Source organism: Arvicanthis niloticus, chromosome 9, assembly GCF_011762505.2.
Source record: "Arvicanthis niloticus isolate mArvNil1 chromosome 9, mArvNil1.pat.X, whole genome shotgun sequence".
Taxonomy (NCBI): Eukaryota; Metazoa; Chordata; class Mammalia; order Rodentia; family Muridae; genus Arvicanthis; species Arvicanthis niloticus.
The window spans coordinates 25,630,895-25,655,362 of NC_047666.1; the positions used below are offsets into that span (position 1 = coordinate 25,630,895).

The 24,468-nt window shown below is 48.7% G+C and overlaps 1 protein-coding gene across 3 annotated transcripts in view; it reads left to right on the forward strand.

The window, feature by feature from the left end:
* Add2 (adducin 2) overlaps nucleotides 1-21,193 on the forward strand; it is a 100,657-nt gene extending 79,464 nt beyond the window's left edge. For all 3 annotated transcript variants that reach the window (XM_034511394.1, XM_034511395.2, XM_076940032.1), the window contains exons 10-16: nucleotides 786-962; nucleotides 3,166-3,423; nucleotides 4,412-4,531; nucleotides 4,954-5,043; nucleotides 6,777-6,930; nucleotides 7,935-8,060; nucleotides 15,529-21,193. In XM_034511394.1, the coding sequence (XP_034367285.1) occupies nucleotides 786-962; nucleotides 3,166-3,423; nucleotides 4,412-4,531; nucleotides 4,954-5,043; nucleotides 6,777-6,930; nucleotides 7,935-8,060; nucleotides 15,529-15,833 (1,230 nt within the window). In that variant the 3' untranslated portion in view covers nucleotides 15,834-21,193. The remainder of the gene's footprint in view (nucleotides 1-785; nucleotides 963-3,165; nucleotides 3,424-4,411; nucleotides 4,532-4,953; nucleotides 5,044-6,776; nucleotides 6,931-7,934; nucleotides 8,061-15,528) is intronic.
* The last annotated feature ends 3,275 nt before the right edge of the window (nucleotides 21,194-24,468 follow it).

Genomic DNA, 24,468 nt, shown 5'->3' on the forward strand with positions numbered 1-24,468 from the left:
TAGATGCTCAAAGCTCATATGGCTGCAACTGTCAGTAAACTAAATGGATCCTTTTAACTCTGGTCGAAACAAACACCACCAAAACCACAACCCAAATTCCCAACCCATCCTAAAACTCGAGGCACTGCAGATTAGATCATCAGAGCGTGGCTCTGGTGAGTGAGTTTGTGTGGGGACATCAGTCTTCTCCGAGGTGAGGGCATGAACACACTGCTGTGGTAACATGGCTTAGATCTACCTCTTTCTCCCTGAGATCCAAACCTGACTAAGGACATCTGAATGGTAGGGATGCAAATTGGGAATGGAGGGTAAATGTGTGGCTGCTTTTAGGGTTAATCTAAACTGCCCACATTGTACACATACCTCTGTCCTCATCGTTAACTGTGCTGCCTGAAGCCACCTGCACTGCCCCCTCCTCTTCTCTGAGGCATTGTGACCTAGGTACCATTTAGTTCTCTAGGGTGCTACATCCTGGGTACCATTTTTCTTCTATGGTGTGTTGTATACCAGATAATGAACATTCAGTCCTCTGTGATGTTTCATTCATGGGTTCTAACTCTTGTTATTTCTTCCTGTCTGGGTTCTCTGGAAACTGAGCCCGAGGAGGAATTACTGATACTGTGCTGCTCTATGACAGTGAATGCACTCTCTCCAAGTGTTCAGAGATTTCCTCAAGTTCCCTAGGCCTTTCTGGATCCCGAGTTCTCTGTGACCCCACTGCCCTCTGGCGCACACCACAGCAGTTTCAAGGATTCCATACACCCGTGTGCTCTGATTCTCTGCAGGTGTCGGCTCTGTCCAGTGCTGGGGGCACTGAGAACCTCATCCTCCTGGAGCAAGAGAAACACCGGCCTCACGAAGTGGGCTCTGTGCAGTGGGCTGGCAGCACCTTTGGGCCCATGCAGAAGAGCCGGCTGGGAGAGCATGAATTTGAAGCCCTCATGAGGATGCTGGACAACTTAGTGAGTGTCTGGTGCTGTCCTTCAGACCGCTCCATGGAGCCTGAGCCCCCAGAGACAGACATCTGAAAGCCCTGGGGATGCATAGAACCGCCTCTGTCATGGTTTAGTTAGTGAAGGCCTCTGAGTTTGTGTTCACTTGAACAGTAGCTGTACTTTCTCCAGTAGTTGCTTTTCCTCCCTCTGCTAAGTGCTGAGACATCCTCACATCTGCCCATGCTCTCATGGGAAGTCCAGAGAAGTCAGAGCGCCTGTCCTCATGTCCACAGCCCATCACGATCATCCTGTATCCATCAGCTCACTCCTCCCCTGGAGCTGGTCCTGCTCATCCCCAATGTCACAGCTTCTTCTTTTTTTTTTTTAAAGGTTTATTTATTTATAATATGTAAGTATACTGTAGCTGTCTTCAGACACCCAGAAGAGGGTATCAGATCCCATTACAGATGGTTGTGAGCCACCATATGGTTGCTGGGATTTGAACTCAGGACCTCTGGAAGAGCAGTCAGTGCTCTTAAGCACCGAGCCATCTCACCAGCCCCTCCAATGTCACAGCTTCAATACTGAAAGCCCATCACACAACAGCTGCTTTATTCCAAGTATCAAGGTTACGTTATTCTATTGCAGTGAATGAATGAACCAGTCCATGAGGAATTAGACGGGATGGTTCATTAAAGGATACAAAAGGGCAGCCTCTTACTCCTTGGAGCTAATGATTGGGTCGATAATATGGAAAATTAGAGGAGATGCTTCAGGCACAAGAGGTGGGGGCGGGATACAGTGAAGAGTGAGGATCGAGTTCAGAGAGGTGAGAAATGAAAGCTGTCTTCAGAACAGTCCTGTTTGGTTCCCTTTCTTCACCCTCAAGGCCACTTGATACAACCATGTCAAGGTCATTGCAATAATTAATACTTTCCCTCCTTTCGCATCTCCAAGTCATTTCTCACCCTGTTGCTAGGGTGACTATGAGGATGGCTTTGCGATGATGAGACGTGCCTTTGGTGGTGAGAGGGGACTCCTGGCACTGTGTGCTGAGTCACTGCCCCCAAATGAAGCACCAGGCTTTGGCAGGTGGCTTCCTACAATAATCGTTTCAAAGCTTTGAGAGAAGCAGACAATTCTATTTAAAGTTTCAGAGAAGAGAGAGAGAGAGGAATGTTCTAACTGTGCACTAACAGATTTCACTGTGAATGTTGATGAAAGGTGCCATGACTGAGCAGAGCTCTAGCCAGCTCTACACAGCATCAGGGTTTGCTCCTACGATTCAAGGGCAATTTACTATCATTAAGTATTTTGATATTTTTAAAAACTAACGTGTAAGGTAGCATGGGTTTCCTCATGGCAACTTCATCCATATATAACCTTCTATACTGCTCTCATCCCTCCCATCTGGCTGCTGGCCCAGCCATTGTCCTTCTAGTTGTTCCTCATCCATCCCTTAGTCCCCACTTCTGCTTTCACGTGGCATTCATTATACATTACTCTCTGTATCTTGCTCCTTTGAGACCTCTTTCTCCCCTGCTCATGATCCCCTTTCCAGTTTTATGATTTGTAAACACACATACGTGTGTGCACACATGCACGTGTATATAAGGACACATACACACTTGTGATTTTAAATCTATTATTTGTATCTTAATGCTAGCTACTTTTAAAACTTATTGGATACTGGAGGTATAGATCAGTATAGGTGTCTGGTATGGCATAATATGCTAGGCCCCGGACTGCAAAATTACACATTATCCACATCATCCACATCATCCACACCATCATCATCATCATCGAAAGCAATACTACTTACAAATTCATCAAAATCATGAGCATTAAGCAGGCCTCATTTTTTTTTTTTTTTTAAATTTTGTGTGCCAGGGATTAAACTCGAGGTTTTACATGCACCAAGCAAGCATTCTACCAAGGGGCTATACTGCCCAGCCTTTTTGTTCACACTTTATTTTGAGACCTAGGCTCAATAAGTTACCCAGCTAGCCTTGAGCTTGCTCTGTAGTCCAGGCAGGCCTTGAACTTGCCATGCTCCTGCCTTAGCTTCCTGAGCGATTGGAATGACAAGCCTGAGCGGCTAGGCCCATCTCAACCCTGTAACCTAGGCCTACCTGGCTGCTCCGTTGTCTGATGGATATTTGGGGTTGAACCAATCCAGGTGCGGACCTCTGTCCTCCACAACAGTTCCGGTTCTGTTCTGTTCTCTCAGGGCTACAGAACAGGCTATACATACCGCCACCCCTTTGTCCAAGAGAAAACCAAACACAAAAGCGAAGTGGAAATCCCAGCCACAGTCACTGCCTTTGTGTTCGAAGAGGATGGTGTCCCAGTCCCCGCCCTGCGCCAGCATGCCCAGAAGCAGCAGAAGGAAAAGACCCGCTGGCTCAACACTCCCAACACCTACCTGCGGGTGAACGTGGCCGACGAGGTGCAGAGGAACATGGGCAGTCCCCGACCCAAGACCACGGTAGGAGGGAGGTTGGGCCCGCCTGGACGGGATGGGTTGCATTGACAGGAAGTCACATGATCTTCTTCCATGTTCCTAGACGCTGTGCTCAGGCCCCAGGGTCCCTAACACCTCTTTCTTGTCCCTCTGTATTGAGGTTTGAGGCACAAGGAGCAGATTTTTCCAGAGGGTGACAGGACTGGGCATAGATTTAAGAGAGACTAGGGTCTGTGTTTCACCCTATACCCACAGGGGCTTTGGGAAGTTCCCGGGAGACAAGCCATACCCTGGGCCTGGGGTCTGACACAAACCCAGGAGAAGGATAGGCCGGTCTTGCTTTCTCCTCACTCACACAGATCTCCATTTGATTTTTTTTCTTTCCTGTTTTTCACAGATAAATGGACTTTTTTTTTTTTTTTTTTTTTTTTTTTTTTTTGGCATGGGTTCACATGTATGTGATTCAGGTTGATGTATGGAATCACCTTCAATAGCTCTTCTATATTGAATAAGCCTATAGCTTGCTGATATGGTTAGACTCACTTGCTCTGGGAATCCCGTACCTGCCTTCTGAGTTATGTATGGGTGAACCACCGCACCCATCCAGGTTCCTGGGGTTTCACACGGGTCCTTGTGCTTGAATGGCAGATGCTATAACCACTGGTCTATCTCTCCAGGGCCAACTCTATTTGATCTTTCATTAACAAAAACGTGGATACAGTCAGTTAGAATAGGCCTCCGCCAAATGCAAATCCAGTTAGTGAAACTGAAGCCCAGCGGCAGCCTGCCCAAACTTTGGGCCCTGCTCTCTGGTGGTTTTTTGTTTTGTTTTTGTTTTTATTTTATGGCCCACCGGCCTTCCTTGATGTCTGCATTATCTATCATTCATCTCGGTTCTGACCCAAGAGGGAACAACTCTGAGTGACTTGTGGATTTTCCATGTTGGTGGGTGGGGCACCCAGTGGGAGGGGCACCAGGTGGCCCACACCCAACTCTTTACTTGCCTTGTCAGTGGATGAAGGCTGACGAAGTGGAAAAGTCCAGCAGCGGCATGCCCATACGGATCGAAAACCCAAACCAATTTGTGCCTCTCTACACTGACCCCCAAGAAGTGCTGGACATGAGGAACAAGGTGGGTGTCCTCTTCTACCTGATTTTCTGAAGGAATATGGGGTCACAGCAGTGCAAGCTGAGACCCTGGGTTAGGGGACTCATCAGCACCTCTGGTGTGAGTCTGTATATGGATTATATCCTGGGCTCAGTTCCTCATGCAGGACTGAACAGGTCCTGTGGTCCTTTGTAACCCACTTATGGAGCAGGGCACTTGCTTTACACATTACATATGTCTAAAAGACATGTCCACAGACTGGCCATTTGTGAGCTCAGAGTTGCCCCAGGCCAGGTATGGAGGTAGCCCTCAGGATGGCAGATCACATGAGAGCAGAGAGGATTGGCTGCTGACTATAGAGGACCTTGTCAGACTCATCACAAGCCTCGCTGGACACCAGAGAGCCCCTCCATGCTCTGACCCCCTTTTCTCCCCTTTCCACACAGATTCGAGAACAAAACCGACAAGACATAAAGTCAGCAGGGCCTCAGTCTCAGCTCTTGGCCAGCGTCATCGCAGAGAAGAGCCGGAGTCCGGTACAGCAGAGACTGCCCCCAACTGAAGGGGAAGTGTATCAGACTCCTGGGGCTGAGCAGGGGACCCCTGAGTCCTCAGGCCCGCTCACTCCATGATCTTAGGTGCCGGGCTATTGCTGCATAGTGAAGGGCCACCACACAGGTGCCTGTGAGGTCCAGGGAGGACAATGTTGGCTCACTCCTGGGTGCACCGGATAGTGAGCAACAAGGAGCAGCCCATCTGTTCATAGGAAGGCCTCTGACCGGCCCCACACCTCCCAACATGGGACTTCATGAAGTCCTCTCTCAGTGTCCTGCTGAATTCTGGTGCCCCAAGTGCTTCTGACCCCTGGGTTGGATGTAGCATCATCATGATACAGTGAGGGAGGCTTTGGCTAGGACTGCTGTGCTATGGGGTGGGGAAGGGAAAGAGTAGCCATACAAACATAGTTAGAGTTAGAAAGCATGACGTCACTGTTTCTGTGTTTGATGGGGTGGTATCTTGTCTAGGGCCTAGTAGCAGATGGCATTGCAATTCTGCCTTGTGTGGCATTGTGGCTATTCATGGCTTGTGGCAAAGGGTGTGACATTCTTAGACAGTGGCTAATGGGACGGGACAGGGCCCATTATTCTCTGTAGAGCATGTTAATGTGATATGGTTGTAGATCAGGCAGCAGCAGGTCGCACCCTCACATCTGCCTCCTGACCTCCCCCAACTCAGCCAAGCCAGTGAACTCTGAGCACGCCATAGGTCAAGGTTAGAAATGGCCTGTGATCCTGGAGGGATGGAAGATGAGCACAGAGCAAGATTGTCCAAAAACAGCTCTCTCCTTCGTAGCAGGAGCTCTCAGTCGGGTCCCTCATCCTCCTTGGGATCTATCTTAGACTCACCTTTGACTCTGAAACCTGTTGCAATAAGCCTGTGGTCGCTTCCGAATGAGCGAAGCCCGTAAGCAGCGACCAGAAACCCTGGTTGCTCTGGGCTCACCTCCATGAGGTCTTACTCTGCTCTCCTCCCTTAAGAGTAAGTGATGCCTTTGGATAGGCTGCAGTGAGGACACTGACTTAGGAAAAGGACAGCCAGGCCTGTGGTTCAGTCCTCCACTGAGCAAGAGGGACAAGATGATTCATATCCAGGGACTCAACTGAGGTACAAAACAGAGGTTCTGTCAGTGCCCCTGCCATGGCCTGCAGAACAGGCAGCTGAAGACCTCGATGCAGGGTCTGGCCTCTTGGTCACCATGACTCCAGGATTCACTGCTTGGACTGAGAATGCTGAAGCCCTTGTATCTTGTTTTAATGCTGTGTGCTGAGGCTTGCGCTGCTGTTGGGTAGCAGGGAGGGATAGTGCGGGAGAGGGCTGGCATGCTGCTTGCTCTATCTAGCCAATGCTATGCTTGCTAGACTTTGTCTGACTGACTTTGGGCCATCAAATGTATGCACAGTCATGGCTTGGAAGTGTCCGTAGATGGGAATGCAATAAAGGTATGTCTTCTGCTTGGGAGCATCTTTTGATTTCATTTCAAGGGCTGAGGGTGGACCCCTATATTCACCAGGGCAGGTGCAGAGTCTAAGTTTTGGGAGGATAGAGCAATGGAGAGAATGAGCAACCCCCACCCCAAGGCCCCAAGCTTGGTTCCAAGGAGCTACATGTCACTTCTCTAGCAAGACAGCTGACTGCCACTTGAGAGAAGCTCCAGCTTGGGCCCCAGCACAGCGGTCAGAGAGCAACACACACTTTGGTTAACTTTCAGTCTACAGAGAGCCAGCTGATGTCCAAGGGCGATGCAGATACCAAAGATGAGCCGGAGGAGACCGTGCCCAACCCCTTCAGCCAACTGACTGACCAGGAGCTGGAGGAGTACAAGAAGGAGGTGGAGAGGAAGAAGCTAGAACAGGAGCAGGAAGGTAAACCCGTGCGAGCCATAGCTGCCGGATCTGTCTGCCAGCCTACAGAGAACTCAGACCCAGTGAGGACCTTCCTGCCCCATCACCAGATAGCAGTGCTGCTAGCAGAATACAGTTAAACATGACCCAGCACCTCGTAGTTACACGGACAGTCACCTTTGTGATCTCACTGGCCTGCTCACTGGATATGAAGGAGTTAGTACTCGGAAAGTATTTTAGAATTGTGCTTTTGATCAGAGTCTTGAGTTTGGCTGGTCCCTCTGTGTTGAAACTCCTGGTATCTTGATGTGCTGGGCTATGCTTTGTTTCCTTCTGGGCTAGCCTGAACCAAGTCATCTACACCTCAGACTCTATCTCAGATCTGTCTCTACTTAGGAAGGCAGCCTCTTGCCCTTTCCACTCTGCCCAAAAGAGCTGTCTCTTCTCCTTGCTTCGAGAGCACCTGGGGCCTGCGGCCCACTTAGATGGAGCTGTAATTTACCAGGGGCGGGGTGGGGCCCTCCACAGCACCTTGGCTCACTGAGGGTTAGATATTTTCTCAACAATCTCTTCCTGCCTTTAGTAGAGTTAAAACATGCCAGCTGGAAGAAGACTATTGTTGGGATTGTCTACGGGAAGTTGTGATCTAGCTGAGTTAACTGGCGATCTAGCTACTGCAAACAAGCCCCAGGTGACCCTAAGGAGAGCTAGTGGTGGGGTCTCTGCTTCCATTGGTGCATGTGTTTCAGCAATACTTGCAGCACCAGGTGCTTGTCTGCACATGCTACTCTCCTGCCGCCATACTTTCTCATGGGGCAGCCCATGTGGTAGACAAGACACAGCATTTCTCTGATTGCCCCCTTTTGGCCTCCCCTGAAAGGAGCAGAGGTAAACCTGAGCTAAGGAGGGCCCAATAAGTCTCTAGCCAGAAGTGACTAAGTAGAAAAGCACGGGCTTTCACATTTGCCCCACCCCTCTTGTCTCTCTGTGACTTGTGTGCTAAGGTGGATTTCTGTTATCTTCAGGGGAGAAGGACACAGCCACAGAAGAGCCTGGGTCACCTGTAAAGTCCTCACCTGCGTCTCCAGTGCAGAGCCCAACGAAAGCAGGGACCAAGAGCCCAGCGGTCTCTCCTTCCAAGGCTTCGGACGGTGAGTGGAGCTGAGCAGGCTTCAACAGATGGCTGTGTGGGAGACAGGGTGGTCTGTACATTGTAGAGAACTACTGTTAGTTGGTAAGGGCTTGTCACGGGGAGGGCAGCCTTACTCCCATGGGGAAACACTTCCTCTCTGACAGTTCTAGGTACTCTGTGCAAGATTCAATTTGTCTTACTAGTGAACTATGCTGATGTAGCCAAAGCCCTGCCAAGCAGAGGTAAAGGACTGACCCATAGCCTCCCCACCCCAGATGGCAGGTTGTCCCCTCCCCCAGATGGCCAGTTGTCTCCCTCCCCCAGATGGCCAGTTGTCCCATCTGGTCCTCAGGTGCTGATGTTGGGAGGATCTCTTTTAAAGAGGAAGCTCTGCTCTATTGGGTCTGAGATGGAGCCTGAGACTGCATTTCTCAGGGGAGTGACATCTAATGGTGTCACCGTCAGTCTTGACTGTGCATTGGAATCCCTTGGTGAACTTAGGTGTATCTACTGCCTGGAGCCCACTGTCAGCCTTTCTCTTGGGCAATCTAAAATGTGAACCAGTTGAAAACAGTGTCATTAGAGAGGCACTGGTTTAGACATTAGAATTCCAGGCCCAACCAAACTGTTAGTTTTCACAATTCAGAGATTCCTATCTGTGCCTCGGTTTCTCTGTGTGTCAAATGGAATTATCAGTGCTTTCCCTTGTCACAGTCCTTTTGTGTCTAAGGAGTGTTGATGGATGACAGCATACTTTGAAGGACTAAGAGCATAATTTGAACATAGGCTCTAATTATGATTAAGGAACACATAGTGACAATATTGTGTAGTCCCTTGCTACCTCCAAGCTGTTCCATGGGATCCCCTGAGAAACCACCAAAGAGGGCACCCTTCAACCCAGAGAACAGCCTCTGCGGGGCTGCTGGGCTCTCCTCCCTCAGTGAATGGTCACATGTGTGATTCTGGTAGCACTGCCACCCTGAGCTTCTTCCCCAAGCCAACCACTGCCCTGAGTATAGACCTAGCTTTGCCGGAGAAAGCTAATCTGCTTGAGGCCAGCGCTCCAAGTGGATGTCCCCCTCCTCTCCGCTGGCTGTATGTGTTCATTGTGTCTCATCATGGTGTGTTGTCAACCTGTCCACAATGTCTTCCTTTCTCTTCCCATTTGTGCTTCATCAAAGGACTTTCCTCCGAGTCTGAATACTTGTCTCTGTAGTAAGTATAGAGAGGCCACTTCCTGACCCACCTGGCACTCGCAACAGGAGGGAAGAACTTTTTAAAAGAAATCTGTTTCTTCCAAGGTTTTCTTCTTGCATCTCACAGCCCCACCTTTGAAGAGTCTCTTAGATGTAAAATTCATGACCAATTCCACCTGTGCTGTGCATGGACTAGGCTTCCTGAAAGGGACATGGACACACACACACACACACACACACACACACACACACTACCATAAGGAGGGGTAGGTAACGTCAGGAGAGTGTCAGGGTCAGCAGGAATTAATCATTGGCCCTGCTTTGACATCTCTAAGGAGCCTCTTCTAGAACTTTGAGCAGAGCCTAGATTCTCTTTCTTGGGGCCCCAGATGTCTCCTAGAGGTGTGTACAGGATCTGGGCTGTCTGTCCACTAGCACAGGTGTGTGGGCTGCAGGAAAGGAATACAAGGAGAGCCTGAGAAGGGCTCATGGCAGAAAGCGGACAAATCAGGAAACTGTTCCTGAGAGGGGGTGAGTGTGGAAGGATGGAACCGTCATTCACCCACTACTGGGCATCACACTCACTGTGGCTGGAGTTCCGGTTCTCTCTGGAACAAATCAACCCCCCTCGTGGGTCCCACTGTTCTTGGGTTGTAGAATAACAAAAGTTATAGTTTTCTTTAGAGAAAACCTTTAGAGATGCTTTCTGTGCCACAGACAGCTAGGAGCTACCTTGACAGAATGTGATGTGGGTGTGAGCTGCAGTGTGGTAGGGGCTGGGTGGCCTGGACCAGCTCTGGGGGTACGCAGGGGAGACTCCTGCACAGTAGCTACGTACCCACATGTGTCCTACCCATTAGATCAAGGGTGACTGTTTCCAGCCATCTGTCACTCAGCAGGTCCTCTCCTGCTGAGTCTCCATGATGCCACTCCCCAGTCTGTTCCCAATCTTAATCTTACCCCTCAGCCTTTCTAACCCACTCCACATCTGCTCACCAGGACACTTTCTTCTCTTTGACTAAGTCCTGACTGATGTCGTCCCTACTGACCAGCCCCACAGAGAATACCCAGGACTTCAGACTGAGCTGCAAAGAAATAGTTCATGTTTCGTGTCAGATAGTCACTAATGAGTCAATGACGATAGTCCATTATTTCAAACAAGCCACTCGAAACACTTCAGAGGGCTGGGTAATGCCACAATGGATATAAGTGTTTGCTGCACAAACATGTGAAATCCAACCAGGCACGCCAGTCCCTGTAATCCCAAAATGGGCAGAGGCACAGGAGCCCCAGGATAAGCTGGCTAGTTGGTCTAGCCAATCGGTGAGCTAGGGATTCAATTGAGAGACCCTGACTCAGTACAGTAAGTAAAATGGAGACCTATCAAGGAAGACAGCTGACATCAGCTGTGGGCCTCCACAGGCAACAGAGGTGGGGGGAGAAAATGACCAAAATTTCAATGTGCTCACATAAATCCATTCTTATTATGGACTATGTTCTTTAAATTGTGGATTACTAGCTCTTGATGCTGCCGGTCTCCAAGACTTGGGCAAGTTAGGTCAGTAGCATGGATCACTGTCCAACCATGGTCCACAATGAGAGCTAGTTCTGTGGATTGTGGAGTTGACTGGGCTGCGGGGACACTGGGATAGCTGACTGATCTCTGTCTCTGCCTCACCCTCTCTCACTCTGTTCACCATTCTTCTCTCGTGCAGTCTCTCCACGTTTCCATTGGTGTCATTGGTCTTTAACCATGGTGGCCTAGGTCTCCCGATGCTGTTGGGCAGAAGTTTCTAGACCTTCTTAGGTCATTGGCCTGTAGTTCCTCATTCTTCCCTGCATCTGGTTGCTACAGAGGTTGCTACCAGAAGCCTTGGGGCCAACAGGGACAACATGGACCTGTCAATACCTAGAGGCTCTGCAAACTAGGACCTGAGCTATCACACATGTCACCAGTATACCCAGTGTTAGGGGAACTTTGATTCTCAGCCAAGGTTAAAGGAGCATGTTCTGAACCCCAGTGTCCCACTGTGCAGCCAATGGTCCTGTTATGTCAAAATGGCCTGATGACTTGATAAAAAAAAAAAAAAAAAGAGGAATTTAGAGAGGCAGGGATGTAGCTCAGTGGTAGAGCACTTACCTAATATGTGTAAGGCAAAATAACATACACTCGTGTACACACACACACACACACAAACACAGAGTGACCCACCGACTGCCTCAGGGATGTAAGGTGGAGAAAGACTGCATTTGCACAAGTTGAATCTGGACCCTTCTGTCAGACACTGATCTTCAGGAATTTAAATGAGGATAGAAACTGGTGCAGGGCTCTGTGGCCAGCCTCCTGCTCACAGAGCCTCAGAGGCAGTCCTTCGTGCTGGCCTGCTGCTCCCTGCTCTGTGCTCTGAGTGCCTCGTGGGCCTTTGTGATCTTGCAGCATGGTACCCCAGCCCTGTGTCAGCACTGATCATGAATGATACTTCTCCCCAACCTTTAATGAGCCTTTTCTTGGCTTCTGCATGCAAAGGTGAAGAGCATTCTTTTCATTAGGGAAATATAAACCATGCATGGCAGTCACCAGTCCTGCATGCACTGGGATATAGACCAGGGTTAGTCTGCTTGACCCTGAGTTCAGAAAACCCACTTCCAGGTCTTCCCCTTATCTCCCTTCCTGTTGCTAAGTGGCAAGCTAGGCCATTGATCTGTCATGTGTCAGGTAAAGTCATGTGTCTTTCGTCATGAGCTTATTCCTGAGGGTAGATGAGGTCCAAACTCCTTCACAGACATGCCAGCAGTGAGGAGAGGCCAGGTATCCTCTATGGACCCTGCACCTGACCTTGTTCAGTGAAAAGCTCAAACATGTAGTTCCTGATGGGAGATCTCTGCACTTAGGTGAGAGATTTGTGTCCTGACTGGAGAACAAAGTGAGCATGTGCCAATGTAACATGAACACATGACAGTGGGCTTAGCGGAGAGCATGTTTGTCATTAGTCTCAGTGGAAGCTGCACAGACAGAGTGTAATTGAACTCAACTTTGGGGAGATATGTACTTGGATGGGTGGGTAGGAGTGGGCTGAGCTGTGTGGAGATGGAGGCTAGGATGCTGGGGGAGTGAACATTTCTGGAAGGGGAGACCTAAGTGAGGCTCTCCAGCACATCAGAACCAGTGGGACATGTGTAGCTCTAAAAGGGAGGACACTACTTTATGTGACCATGGAGGCTGCATATTCTGCTATAGTGTGTGTAAGCTACAAACGAGGAAATCTGGTGGTTTCATTCATCCTCAGCCAGAAGGTCTAAGGACTAGAGTTTTGTCAAAGCAGAAGACAGATACCATAACCCAAGAGGCTCTCCTTTCTCCTGCTAGTTCTGTTGGTCCCTTCATGGGCTGGCTGACACTCTGCCATGTATATAAAGTAATTTTCTACTTATCTCTTAAGTTGAGTACTAATCTCTTCCAGAAACACCCAGAAATGTTTTATTAACTCTTAGCTCATTATTCCTTAACTTAACTTGACGCAAAGCCACCACAAGACCACTGGTGTGAGATAAAGTACTTGGAAGCCCTGAGGTGGCAAGGAATCAGACCCAAAAGGTAGAGTTCAGGGTAGTTCTGTGCCTTCTTGCAGCAGTCTTCTCCCTGCCCCCAGCCTCTGGAAGCCCTTGCAACTCTACCCTGCAGCCCACACAGGGTCTAGGAGTGGCCTCAGCTGTCCTGAGCCCAGATTTGCCCTGAATCATCCACTGTCCCTATTCCCCCTTTTCCTCTCCCAGTTTCCTGGTCAACCTCTTTAGACAGACCTCGAAACTTTATAGTCTCTGTCCCTTCTATCAAGTGTCCCCTGTTCCCTAATCACCTCCAAGCACCCCACTCAGGCAAACATGAGCTCCCACTGCACCCATCTCTTGGGGTCTCTCCCAGCTACTCTTTAACTTCATTTTCTGGAGCTGCTCACAGGGGAAAGAGGTGGCTCTCAGAGCCAGTCCTTGGTGTTTCCCGGGTGCTTGGACCTGCCCCAGCTCTCCAGCCAACTCTCCAGAGGTCTCTGTACCTACGTGGGTGGGCACACTGGGTGTGCTCTGCTTAATCCTGCTCTCTTAAGACAGCACACACACCAGGGGCTGGGGATGTAGACCTGCTTGACATAGGTGAAGAGACCTGGACCAGGGATCTGGGAGAAGGACTGAGTTTCAGCAAGGACATGAGTCACCATGAGGGCAGCATATGAGAGTTTGAGCAGAAAAGCAGAGTCCCTCTAGCAGACAGTGAGAATCATCTTAGGGGACAATAGCCATGTTGGGGCTTGAGAAATGTGTCTACAGTATGTCACCCAAGTGAGGCTCCTGCCATGGAGTTGTAAAAATAAGGAGGGGGTGCTAGAGAGCCAAGAAGCTGAGGTGTGTGTAGGGGGAGTGGAAGAAAAACCATAGCACTTGGGTGGGCTGGGCTGTGTTTGCTTGTGTGGATCCAGCCTGACTTAGAAGACTCTCACTGGGATGGACGTGACTGAGTGGGGGTGATGGCATTCGAGATATTCACTTACCTCATTCAGTTAGCCACTCATGCATTCTGCCATCTGTGGGTTGCACAGACATTCCCCTGGTACCTCCCAGGGGAATCAGCAAAGCCTCACCCTCTCTCTCTTTAGAATGGAGAGATGGTATGCTCAAATAGACAGGTGTGATCACCTCACCATTGGGGATAGAAGTTTCTATAGTGGATGCAGAAAGAATGGAAGTGGGTATAAGGTCAAGAAAGACACTGAGAGAGACCAAGTATTCAAACACATCTATTATACAAGGTTAAACATGGGGAACAGAGAGACAAGAAGGGCCTTCTTCAGATAGCATAACCTGAGGTGACAGGGAAGGGATGAGGGAGTGACAGTTGAGGAGACCAAGTCAAAGGTTGGGGGGTGGGGAAACAGGAGAGGGAACAGAAAGGATTGTGCTCTAAGAGATTTATGGCGTTGAGGTACACTGCCAGATGACAGCCATGGGAATGTACACGGAGGTGAGGGGACCAGAGCTCAGGCTGTAGGAGTCAGGACTGTAAATTTGGACAGGCTCTAGTCTGGAATGTTGGATGGATGAAAAGCAGTAGCCAGTCTCGGATACTAAAAGGGGGCTCTAGAAAGAACTTCGACATGCCACCTTGAGGAGGAAGTGCCTCGCTGTAAGGTTGGTAAGCCAGCCAGTTCTGGCTGCTCTACACTCACCCCCATCCACACAGATTATAGTCACAAGATTCCTCTGCGGGGTGAACTCTAGGATTTGTTTCTTCACCCACTTCTGCAGCACTGGCCTCACCTTCCCCTGTGGCTCACACTCCCATATAGCAGAGCATACGCTAATCCTGGTGGTGATGTTCTCACTCAGAGGTACCCATGATCATACCACACGCATGTACACAAACCACACACATGCATACATGCACACACACACAAACCACACGTGCACCCACACAATGCTCACACACCAGCAGGCCTCTCAACCTGTGGATGAGAAGCGTGTGGAGGGAGAAGGCCAGGTCTGAGCCTGCACTGTGCAGCTCTCTGCTCTGACTGTGCAATGGGGAAGAGGGAGCCAGGCAGTCTTTAATTCACTTTCTATGTTTCAGAGAGTCTGTGGCATTATGGTTCCTCTCCTTCCTCTTTACACAGGAATTTCAAAGTCTACATAGTTGGGAGGAAGGGACAGCTGAGGACTTTAGTGCCTGGGGTCTGAGCATGCTTCCCTTAAGTGCAGGACCTGGTGATCTCAGGCAGAATATAGACCTGAGCTCTGGCGCCACTAGAATGAAAGGACCTCCTTGGACTGATGATCTATTATGGAAATGTTGAGTCCCTCCCCTCTGCCCCCTAGAAAGACATTGGGTCCCTAAGTTCCCTGCTGCTGTCTAGGTATGAAGACCTGTGATCACCATGTCTTGATTGGTGCAACTGGGCTGCTTATCACAACGCTTCCACCGAGATGAGCATGCTGCCCCCAGCTGCTCTCCTCTCTAGGGTGGGCCTCCTCATTCACATTGAACTAAGTGCTTGTTCAGAAACCAACATCAGTTTTCATACATAGACAAGAGCCTAGAGTTACCACCTGCACAGTGGGTGCTCCCTGGACGGGTAGTGAGGGGTGAGAACGCCATCCCTCCTCTGTTCCAGGATCCTTACCCTCACCCCATGCCAGCCTGCACTTCCCTGGCTCCAGACCTCCCTAGAAGTGGTTCTGGTGACCCCTTGAACACTCACCTTTATGAAATCTTACAGGCTGGGTCTTCTGGTCTTTTCCTAGATGCCAAGAAGACAGAAGTCAGTGAAGCCCACACAGAACCTGAGCCAGCGAAACCAGAAGGGGTGGTGGTGAATGGGAAGGAGGAGGAGCCGAGCGTGGAAGAGGCCCTCAGCAAAGGACTGGGCCAGATGACCACCAACGCTGACACTGATGGTGACAGTTACAAGGACAAAACCGAGTCAGTTACCAGCGGCCCCTTGTCCCCAGAGGGCTCGCCCTCTAAGTCACCCTCCAAAAAGAAAAAGAAATTCCGAACCCCCTCCTTCCTGAAGAAGAGCAAGAAGAAGGAGAAGGTGGAATCCTGATTAGTGGCTCAGTGGGTCCTGCTGCATCCCTACCCTTCTTCCTTACCCTTCTCCCAACTCTGCCCCTGGAGCACAGGGCCAAGAAGGGATAGAGGAGGTCCTGGGATCACACTCAGAGGGGAACTTAGAGCCTGCCTTCCCAGAGCAACCAGGTATCTTGTCCACAGTCACAGTTAGTTGGCAGCAGAGCCTGCCCTAGATTTGAGCTTCCTGACTCCCATGGTCACGGTCACGGTCATGCTCTGCCCTCTGTTCAACACTGCCTAGTCCTGGGCTGCCTATGTTAGGACACCACCTGCCCACCTGAGCCCAGGGTAGGAAGGCCAAACACCAGGCATGGTCACGAATGCTTAGACCAAGGCTTCTTCTGAGTATGGCCCATCTCTTCCCAGGAACCCTGCCTCCTGCTGATGGAGCTGTCTCCACAGCAAGAAGCCATGCTTCTCTCTTCCATTTTGGGTCCCTTTCCCCCTGCTCAAAGTAACCAGGCAGACTTATCTGCCCCGCCAATAGAAGTTAATCTTTGAACCCCAGGCTGATGGCTTAGCTTGCGCTTTTCCAAACACTAACCCTGAGCTTTCTCCATGGAACCCACTGAGTGATGGATGGAAGAACTCTAAGAGCCAACAGATAGACGTTGAGCTAAGTCAGCCTGGTGAGCAGGGGTGGGGCGTGGGGTAGTGTCACCAATCTCTGAGCCCAGGAGCCTGATCTGTCTGTATTGTGCATCTCACAGGCTGAAAAATTAAACCCAAATGTAGCTTAAGAAAAAGTCTTATGCTCAGGGAAGAAATTCAGAGACATCAGAATCTGTAGCTGGCAGTGAGTTGTGTGAGGAGGTTAGAGATCCCTTTGGCTTTTTGCAGGCTATGCAGGGCTGTACCTGCCTCACCCTTGTCTGGCAGCCAGGTGTCCCCTGGCCTTCCCATACCCCCAAGAGCTCTTGCCCACAGACCAGAACATCTTGCTCTTGGCATCTTGACCTTGGCTCTTTGGGTTTCAACTCTGAGTCAAGGGTCCAGCAGAGAATAGTCAGAAATGAGTCCTTTGGGGCAAATTCTCTCTCACCAACTTTCAAAGACATGGCTGACATTCCCAACCCCATCACTCTCTTGCATCCTGAGGCTTGGCCATAGGCAGAGCTGTTATCCTCCCAAGGAGTCATGTGGGTTAAGGAACACTTCTGGCTCCAAGACAATCCATCTTCCTTAAAGCACAGTGTCTTCAAAGAGTGTTTCTCCTTTTTTTGTCCTGATTATTGTAGAGGTATTTTGAAGTTTCTTGACTCATCAGTTTTTCACTTTGCACACACGTGTCTACAAGCACTGCACAGGCTTTCCCCTCTGCCCTCTCAGTCCTCCACAAACTGAACCCTTGCAGGGATAACTGACCTGCTGAGCAGGATGCTAAGGCTGGATTTGAACCCAGGTCTGTCTGAGCCAAGTCCTGCCTCTTCCCAGCTGTGGTGAATGGACATCAGCCTTGGCCCAACTATAATTGGTCTTAGCTGTGGAGTATTAGCACCTGAGATGAAGGTAGAGAGACCACATGTGGTCCATCTCAGTGGTACAGTCAGCTGTGGATGGTGGGATGTCTTTGCCTCTGACAATCGAGAGCTGAGCCCTCTGGTTGAAGCAGGAAATCCCACCACAGTTGGCTGTCTCTTGAACAGAGCTGAGAACCTAGTACAGATCTGGGGCTGCTGACCAGGCCCTGTTTTGCTCTGCTTTCTGGTTGGGTCAAGTCTAATGACAGACAACCCAATGTCCCTGTGTACGAATGCTCAGAGACTTCTATCCTGTAGGAGATGCCTTCTTAAAAATAAGATTTCACATTCATTTGTTCATTCATTCATTCATTCATTCTCTCTTAGCATTCACTAGGCGTCTACTTGTATTAGACATTTTGAAAGAGATGAGAAGAGTTGACCCTGCAGAGGTGACATTTGTGTGAGCCGGTGCTGAGGGATGAGGTCCGTGGACTCTGCCCAATGAGCTCTCTTTCTCCATCCACTTTGTAACACTGAAGCTTGCTTAGGCTAAAATATCAGAGCTTGCCCTGAGCACCATCCTTCCAGATAATTAATGGCTGATTTGATTTTTAAAACAGAGAGGAACTTCTGGGAAAAACAAATGTCAGCTGAGGTAGACAGATGTGGGAGCATGGGACTCCACACTGTCCTGGGCCATGCCAGAGCGTTTTGTGAAAGGTGACCGGGAGTGGCTCACATCCCAGGTGAGCAGGCCTAGGTCTTAAGAACCCTTGTAGACAATGCAAGAGATGTGCATTTCACCATACTCTGGACACAGGACTGTTAATTAGGATAGAATCACAGATAGAAGTGTGTTGTAGGGTCCCTTTGGTGGCTGAGTGAGAGAGTACAGGTAAGGCTGCTGGCTGGTCTCACAGGCTGTATTCTCCCCTACTGCATGGTAAAAACAACTGACAAAGTGTTTACCGAGCTAATAATGCTGGGTTCTCAGCCTCAGACTCTATTTTGCTTTGGAATGAGATCACAGGAGAAGTGTAAAGTCATTTTGTCAATTCCCCTTTTCTCTTGCACATAAAAGATGCTATGTGCACAGCTCTGAGGACTGTAGAAATGGCTGTGTGTCCCAGACGGGACATTTCTTAGGTTCTGTAAACAATTGGTTCAAGGTTTGACTGGCAAGGAGGGATCGTGTAAGCTAAGGATTTACCAGTCACGGGCTTGTTTCTCACTGAGCCACTGTAGTTCCTACAGAGAAGGGTCAGAGGTTGAACTGGTGCTACTGTGTGACCAGCTGATGGGGGGTGGGGAGTGGCTTCTCAGCCTGCTTTTACACGCAATAGAGCAGCACAGAGAGAGGCAATCATGGCTCCTCTGATGTCATACATTGGGAATGGTTGTGATCTGTGACTATGTCCCCAAACTAAAAAAACAAAACAAAACAAAAAACCCAAAAACCCCTGTCCCGAGATGTTCAGCACCATGGTTTGAATCTGGCCTGTTGTCAGCTGACCCAAGGTCTGGTCCCTCTCAAAGCCTGGAAAGAGCCAGCCGACACTGGGTAATGAGTGTAAAGTCCTTGCTCTGTGGACAGGGGGCATGAGGGACATGGATGAGGACCATAAGTCTCTCACATTCAGCAGACCCTGCATTTGTAAGGCACTGCTCTGAGCCACCCTATCATGAGACAGTGCCTGAGGCTAGCCCCTGTAGGATGGCAATGTGACCAGATGGCAGACGCTTGACCTTATGATAACAGGGCCTCTGGTTGACGTGAGCAGAAATGCTGTAATGGATCTGAAAGAAACATTTGCCCCTGAAAGTGTGGATTGTTAGACCTAAGTTTGGACATAGTAAGGAAGGTTTGCTTAAGAACAGGACACAGCCCTATGTAGACTTGTGTACCAGGCCTTTTCATAAATGTGAATTTTATGTCTTAGTTCTGGGCCAAATGTCATGAGTTCTTGACAGCCAAACAGGACTATTGAAGCACCCATCCCTGTGCTCATTTTTCATGTGTTGCTCCACAAATATCCATGGGCTCCTGGCATAGTTGCCATCCACTGAGGGCAGAGGGGCCATGAGGCGTACATCCTTTCTTGTCACTAAGCCCAACTGAACTCTCTATGATCCTGTGTAATTCAGAAAGACTGAGAAATGAATGAAGTGCTAGATGCTTGCTCTCACTTCCCATGGAAAGGACAAGGCACCTCACAGCTTAAAGTGTAATAGGATTTCACCAGAGATGGGTGCCTTCATATGAGAGAGAAGAGTCCAGAGGCAACTGAGATTTATGAAGCATGTGTATATGGTTTTTGCATGCACATCCTCTTTCTCCAATGTGAAGAGGCACCCACAGTACTGTGACCCCTTCCCAGAGCCCTAGCTAACCAGGATGCAGTGTTCTTCCTGTCAGAAATGAGAGGTCATATATAAAGCTCTGTTCCCAAGGCACCCAACTGCCCCTCACTGGGGAAGCCACCTTGTCCGGAAGTCTGTAGGGATCTCACACACAGTGGGATTTACTGCAGTGGACAAAGTGCCTTTCACTGTCTTTGCACTGACAGTGCCCTGGAGAAGGCAGGCTTCTTTTCATAGGAATAATGAGCAAGACACATTATTTGGGTGACCCTAGGAAGTACAGAAGAAGTCACATTCTGCCTCGTTCACATGTGGGTGATATTAGACTTTTGCCAAATTGACTTGTGTGCTGCTTGTCTCCAGGATTCTCCCATGACTTGGGTGATCGGTTTGAGGATGTAGGGCCAGGGATAGAAGAGGCTCTTGGTGCTGGGAAGGCTCAGGTGCAGGCTAGCCTGAGAAGGCAGTCTTCCATGGGAGGCAGGTCCTCGGCTCCTCCCTCAGGCACTCTGTCCCAAGCACGAGATGAGGGTGGGGGCTGGACCCTGAGGGCTCTCCCTATTCCTTGGGTAGAAATGACATCTCAGGAGCTCAGGGGATGGTGGGAAGGATCTAACCTCCCCTCCCCTCCCCTCCAGCAAACCATCCTGTGTATCTTTTAAAGGCCCCTTTAATATGAATCAGGGTGGCAGTTGGACCTAAACCCTGGGGTTCACACTTGAGAAACATCAGGAACTCTTATAGGATGGCAATACATTTAGGGAAGCCCCAGAGCCCCATTTCAATGCCACCTTGCTCCTGTGGGTCTTACTATGTTGGTGAATCAAACTACAAGATTGTTCTCTCTGTAAATTGTTGAACTGATGGAAGTAATGAGTCCCCAGGGTCCTCCCTTTCTGAGAAGATGTGAGGTGGAATGGATGAAGCAGGTACCTAACAGGACCCATGGGATACAGGGTCATGGGAACCCAGGCTGGCCAGGGAGTGCAGTGTCTCATAATGCTGTGGGTGGTCTTAGTGAAATGTCTGTCTGACAATCGTCACATGAACGTATGACTTACTGTCTTCCCTTGTACATAGGCTGTGTTTGGCTTTTCCTAGTACTGTGAGGTTTCCCAAAGGGATTCCATGTAATACTCTGTGCTGTGACAATGCCACTCTCCCCCAAGATCACACATCATCCCCACAAATGGTTCTGCCTTTCTCTATGCTAACACATCGAGCCACTGATATGCAGTTGGATGGTTAGGCTCTTGGATTTTATTTTGCAATTTTATATCTATATACATATATAATATATATATTTATGGGTTGGTTTTATATGGTTTTCTGTTTGAATCTATGAGCAACAAAGCTTTCCTTTGATTTTCATGAGAACTTTCCAAAGGCCTTTTGCTGCTTTGGTGTCTGACTGTGTTTGGGGTGGACTCTGCTCGTGGGTTTCTCTGTGTGTGCCGTTATTTCACCTGCAGATCTTACCCTAGTAAACCAGATGTGCTTGGCTTCCCAATGTGTGTGACCCATCTCTGTCGACTACTTGGGGGCTCCTGGGGAGGTGGAAGCTAGAAAGGGGGCTCATGTATGGAAATGCACTGGGAACTTAACTGTTTTCACATGTAGAAAGCTGACCTGTGTATTACTGAGTTCTGGTGTGGGAGGGGAGGTTGTGACACAGTGTCCTCTGAGGAGGAGGCTAGATGGACCCAACACAACTGTAAGGGCTGCTTGCAGTGGATGAAGTGAGGAGCAGCAGAGACAGCAGACCCTGCATTTGCAGGTGTTAAAGCCAGAATGGAGGAAGATGTTAGCCCAGTAGCAGGGGGTGAGGGAGAGAAGGAGCCCCTCTGAAAGAGTGAAGGATGTGAGGCTGGGGTGGAGAGTGGAAGAGAGCCTATGTCCTCAGCCCAAGCCTATGCTCCAGGCAGGTCTGTTTCACACCCAGCACCCACAGTCAGAGTCCCGTCTTCCTCTATTCCCATCTGGATATCCTGAAGCTACCCATCCATGGGCTCCTATAGATCAGGCCCTCCTGCTCTAGGCTGTCAATTGCCCCTATACTGAAGTCACCCTGAGCAGGTAGCACGGGGGTGGAGGACCACTTCTGTTCCCATAGCTATGTCCATTGATTAGTTCAAGGTCAATGGTCATGTGCCACTCCACTTTGTAGAGCTTGCTGTGGCTTACGATGGTGACAACAGGACTGGAGAGATGGCTGTGTGACTAAGAGCACTTGCTACTCCTCCAGAGGGCTCAAATTTGGTTCCCAGCACCCATTTCAGGCAGCTCACAATTGTCTGTAACTCTAGCTCCATCTGACATGCTTTCCTGACCTCTATGGGTACCTGAATTCATGTGCTTGTACCCACACACATGATTTAAAAATAATAAGCTATCTAAAGATGGTGACAGGAACCACTTCCTCCTCATGTTTCCCCTGTAGTTTCTAGATGGAAACAGAAGGGGAGCAGAGTGCTCCCTACTGATTAAAAATATAAAAAAGTAAAGGGGCGTGTCCTGTGCAAGGGAGGAGCCAGAGTCTACAGGCATCTTACTGCAACCTTTGATTAAAATATCTACCACGTTTTAAAGGAGGACACAGGCAGTTGATCATGAATAAGGAAACCATAAGATATGTCTAGACTTGGGTCCCAGGGCCACCTATGAATACCTGCAACTGGAACTCACATAATTGAAAAAAATCAGTATAAACAATCCGGTAATTAAAACTAGTTAGTGAGCAATTAAATGTACAGCCAAGTCTAATGTCTCAGTCACAAACCAACGCAAACACTTTCAGAGTAGTTATTAGAAAAAACATAAATGATAACTTGGAGGAGAATGGATGTAAAACATGCTAAACTTCTCAGAGAATGGAGATTTCATGTATTATTTCAGCTTTTAAATTGTTAGGAAAGCATTGGGTTAATTGATCTCAAAGTAAAAAATTTAGAAGGCACAAACTTTTAGTCCATGATAACTGTTAGCTTAGAGATGACATAAAGATATAAAATTGATCTTTTCTAAAAGGATACATAGCTTCCAAATCATAAAAGAAAAAAATTATCAGCGTGCTGATAAAGAAAAAATGAATCAGCGTGCTGGGGATATGGCTCAGCGGGTGAGCATGCTTGCCAGATGAGCATTAGACTCTGAATTCACCACCACCACACACATTAAAAGCCAAGGGTGACTGTGCATCTGACCCAGTGGGAGGTGGAGGTAGCTTCCTCTGGTATCATTAGGCTGCCGAGCTGAGTCCATACACTCCTGGACAACGAGAGACACTGTCTCCGAAAGATGGAGAGTGACAAAAGAAGACACCGTGCTAACTGCTGCCCTCACTGCATGGATACGTATACATATTCCACACACATGCACACAACATACATGTATACCTGTACATGCATCACATGTATAATATACACACATACATGCACACAGGCACATACTCAGCCATGCACACACTCACACACTCACACACACACACAGAGGTACATACATACATGCATGCACACCAGCATACATGTGCACACACACATATGTCCATGTGCACAAACCCCCAGAATGTAGGTGGGGAACAAAGAAGATAAGAGACATTTCTTTTGGGGAATAAAGACTGGAAGAAGAGTGGAATGACATCTTTAAAGGACTGAAGGAGAGCTACCAACCTAGAATTTATGGCAGTGTGAACACTCTCAGAATGAAGGGGAGGCCCAGGGCAGAGCCTCTGAGACTGATGAATTGAGTTCTATCCCTGGGACCCACATGGTGAGAGAGAGAACAGGTTCCAGCAAGTTGTTCTCTGACCTCCACATGCACACTGAAGTACTCCCACCCACAAAATAAATGTTTTTAAAAAATGATGCTTTTTTTTGTAATAAAGGAAGTTAAATGAGAATGTGAAGAAAAAAGAGAAACCACAACTTTATATGAGAGGTTTTATGCCTCTTTATCTACACCAAGTAAATAAAAATATACATTAATATGTACACACACGTGTGTGTGAATATAGCAGGTTTGATTAACAATAAAAACATATTGGTTTAATGGATATACAAATAGTCTATAAACCAGAATTCACATTTCTTTCAAATAGCTGTGGAGCAGGTTATAAAAGATGGAAGATGGAAGGAAGGGAGGGAGGGGGGAAAGAGAAGGAAAGGAAGGAAGGAAGAAAGGGAAGGGGAAGAAAGAAGAAAAAGAAGGAAGGAAGGGAAAGAGAGAAGGAAAAGGAAGAAAGGAAGGAAGGAGAAAGAAGGAAAGGAAGGAAGGGAGGAAAGGGAGAGAGAAAGAGGGAAAGGAAGGAAGGAAGGAAGGGAAGAGAAGGGATAAAGAAGGAAAGGCAGGAAGGGAAGGGAGAAAGAAAGAGGAAAAGGAAGGAAGGGAAGGGGAGAAAGAGGGAAAGGAAGGAAGAAAGAAAGGAAGGGAAGGGGAAGAAAGAAGGAAAAGAAAAGAAAGAGAAAAGAAAGGGGAAGGAAGGAAAGGAAGAGAAGGGGAAAGAAGGAAAGGAGGGAGGGAGGGAGGGAGGGAGGGAGGGAGGGAGGGAGGGAGGGAGGGAGGGAGGGAGGGAGGGAAGAAACAAAAATGAAAGGACCAGTCACCAGGTAAGTAGCCCAACCCCCTCCCCCATTCAATTCACTACCATTCCCCAAGATCTCCACCAGATGGCAGCAGCTCCTTGCTTTCTGTTTTTTGTTTGTTCTTTTTTGTTTTTTGCTTCTTTTTTACTCAGTAGTTTCCCGCTAAGCTCTCTTTTTTCTCACTAGCAAAAGGACTAACTAGCAA